This window comes from Chenopodium album, chromosome 15 (genome assembly GCF_948465745.1).
Source record: "Chenopodium album chromosome 15, dcCheAlbu1.1, whole genome shotgun sequence".
NCBI lineage: Eukaryota > Viridiplantae > Streptophyta > Magnoliopsida > Caryophyllales > Amaranthaceae > Chenopodium > Chenopodium album.
Window position 1 is genome coordinate 2,213,202 of NC_137848.1, and position 1,531 is coordinate 2,214,732.

General features: G+C 38.6%; 1 protein-coding gene across 1 annotated transcript; it reads right to left on the minus strand.

Annotated features, from left to right (window-relative positions):
• Positions 1-640: 640 nt before the first annotated feature.
• LOC145583461 (uncharacterized) lies at positions 641-1,531 on the minus strand. The gene is made up of 2 exons (XM_081640695.1): positions 897-1,531; positions 641-812 (listed from the first exon to the last, which is right to left on the minus strand). Exons 1-2 carry the CDS (start codon positions 1,529-1,531, stop codon positions 641-643), a joined length of 807 nt encoding a protein of 268 aa, XP_081496821.1.

The following is a 1,531-nucleotide window of genomic DNA, read 5'->3' on the forward strand; positions in this document are numbered from 1 at the left end:
GGCGCTCTATATTGTCTAGTGTAATATTTGTATATATCAAATAGAGTGGTTACCTCTGATAGGCGCTCTATAAGTTTAACATACAAAGCGCCTATCTTACATAGGCGCTCTGTATAATTCTAGAGATCGCCTATGCAACTCAACCGTTGTGTATTGTGTGTTACTTATTCTTGTTTTTGTGGTAGTGATGGCATTTGTCAAGTTTATCATCCATTGAAAAGTTAATCAAATTCACGTCCTTTAATTTTTTCAAATAAGAAGAATTCAAGTGACCCAAACGGTTGTGCCAAACATCCAAAGACTCAACAATATAAGCAAAAGAAGTACTTCCATTATCATTCATAACATTCAAAACAAACAAGTCATTATTGAGGTAACCTTTCCCAACAAAGTCTCCATTCTTAGTCATTACAATCTTGTCGGCCTCAAAGACAAGTTTTAGGCCGGCTTTGTTGAGAAGGGCTCCCGAAATAAGATTTCTCCTAAGAGAAGGGACATACAACACATTATTTAAAAATAAAATTTTTCCACAGGTAAGTTTGAGATAGGCCTTTCCTTTGCCAAGGACTCCGGCGGTCCTAATATTGCCCATGTAGACATGATCACCGTCGGTAACATCTTCAAACTCAGTCATCAAGGTCTAATTAGCACAAAAGTGCCTAAATTCTCCGGTATCCAAAATCCACTCCACTTTGTTCTCAACCAAGTTGGCTTCCACCACCACCGTCGCAATGATTTCTTCATTTTCAACAACATTGGCTTGGGAGGTGTGCCATCTTTCTTTGCTCCATGCCTTCGGTTGCATTGGTATGCTTTGTGTCCAACAATCTCACACACATAGCAAGCACCTTTTGGCTTTTAGATTTTTTTGTTTGGAGTGAAATTGTGTTTTGGACTTGTTGTTTCCCCTCTTCTTAGAATTTTTCCTGTTTTTAGACACATTCAAAGAAGACTCAACAAGATTAACTTTAGAAGAATTAAGAGATAAATTTTCAAACTTATCCTTAAGGCGATTAGCCTCTTCAGTTTTCATGGGACTAATGAGTTCTTGGAGAGTCATGTCCTTTTCCTTACGCTTTAAAGAATTTCGGTAGTCATTCCAAGAGGGAGGGAATTTCTCCAAGAGGACATTGGCTTGAAGAGTCTCACACATCTTCATGCCTTCACCAAGAATTTCGGTCACCATGTTCTCATATTCATGGACTTGGGACATGATAAGCTTTTCATCATCCATCTTGAAATTGATCCACTTACCCACCACGTACTTCTTTTTCCCAGCATCATCCGCTCCATACTTTTTCTCCAAAGAGTCCCAAATAACCTTACTTGACCTGAAATTAACAAACAAATCAAACAAAGTATTGTTCATAAGGTTGAGAAGATGTCCACGAACAAGCTTGTTGTCCTTTTCCTTTTTCTTCAAGGCTTCTGTGATGGCCGCCGGAATAGGATCCGTTGCGGTTTTGGTAGCTTCTTCCGCCTTCTCCAATATCTCAATAACATCTTCATTCAAAACATAATCTATTTCCAT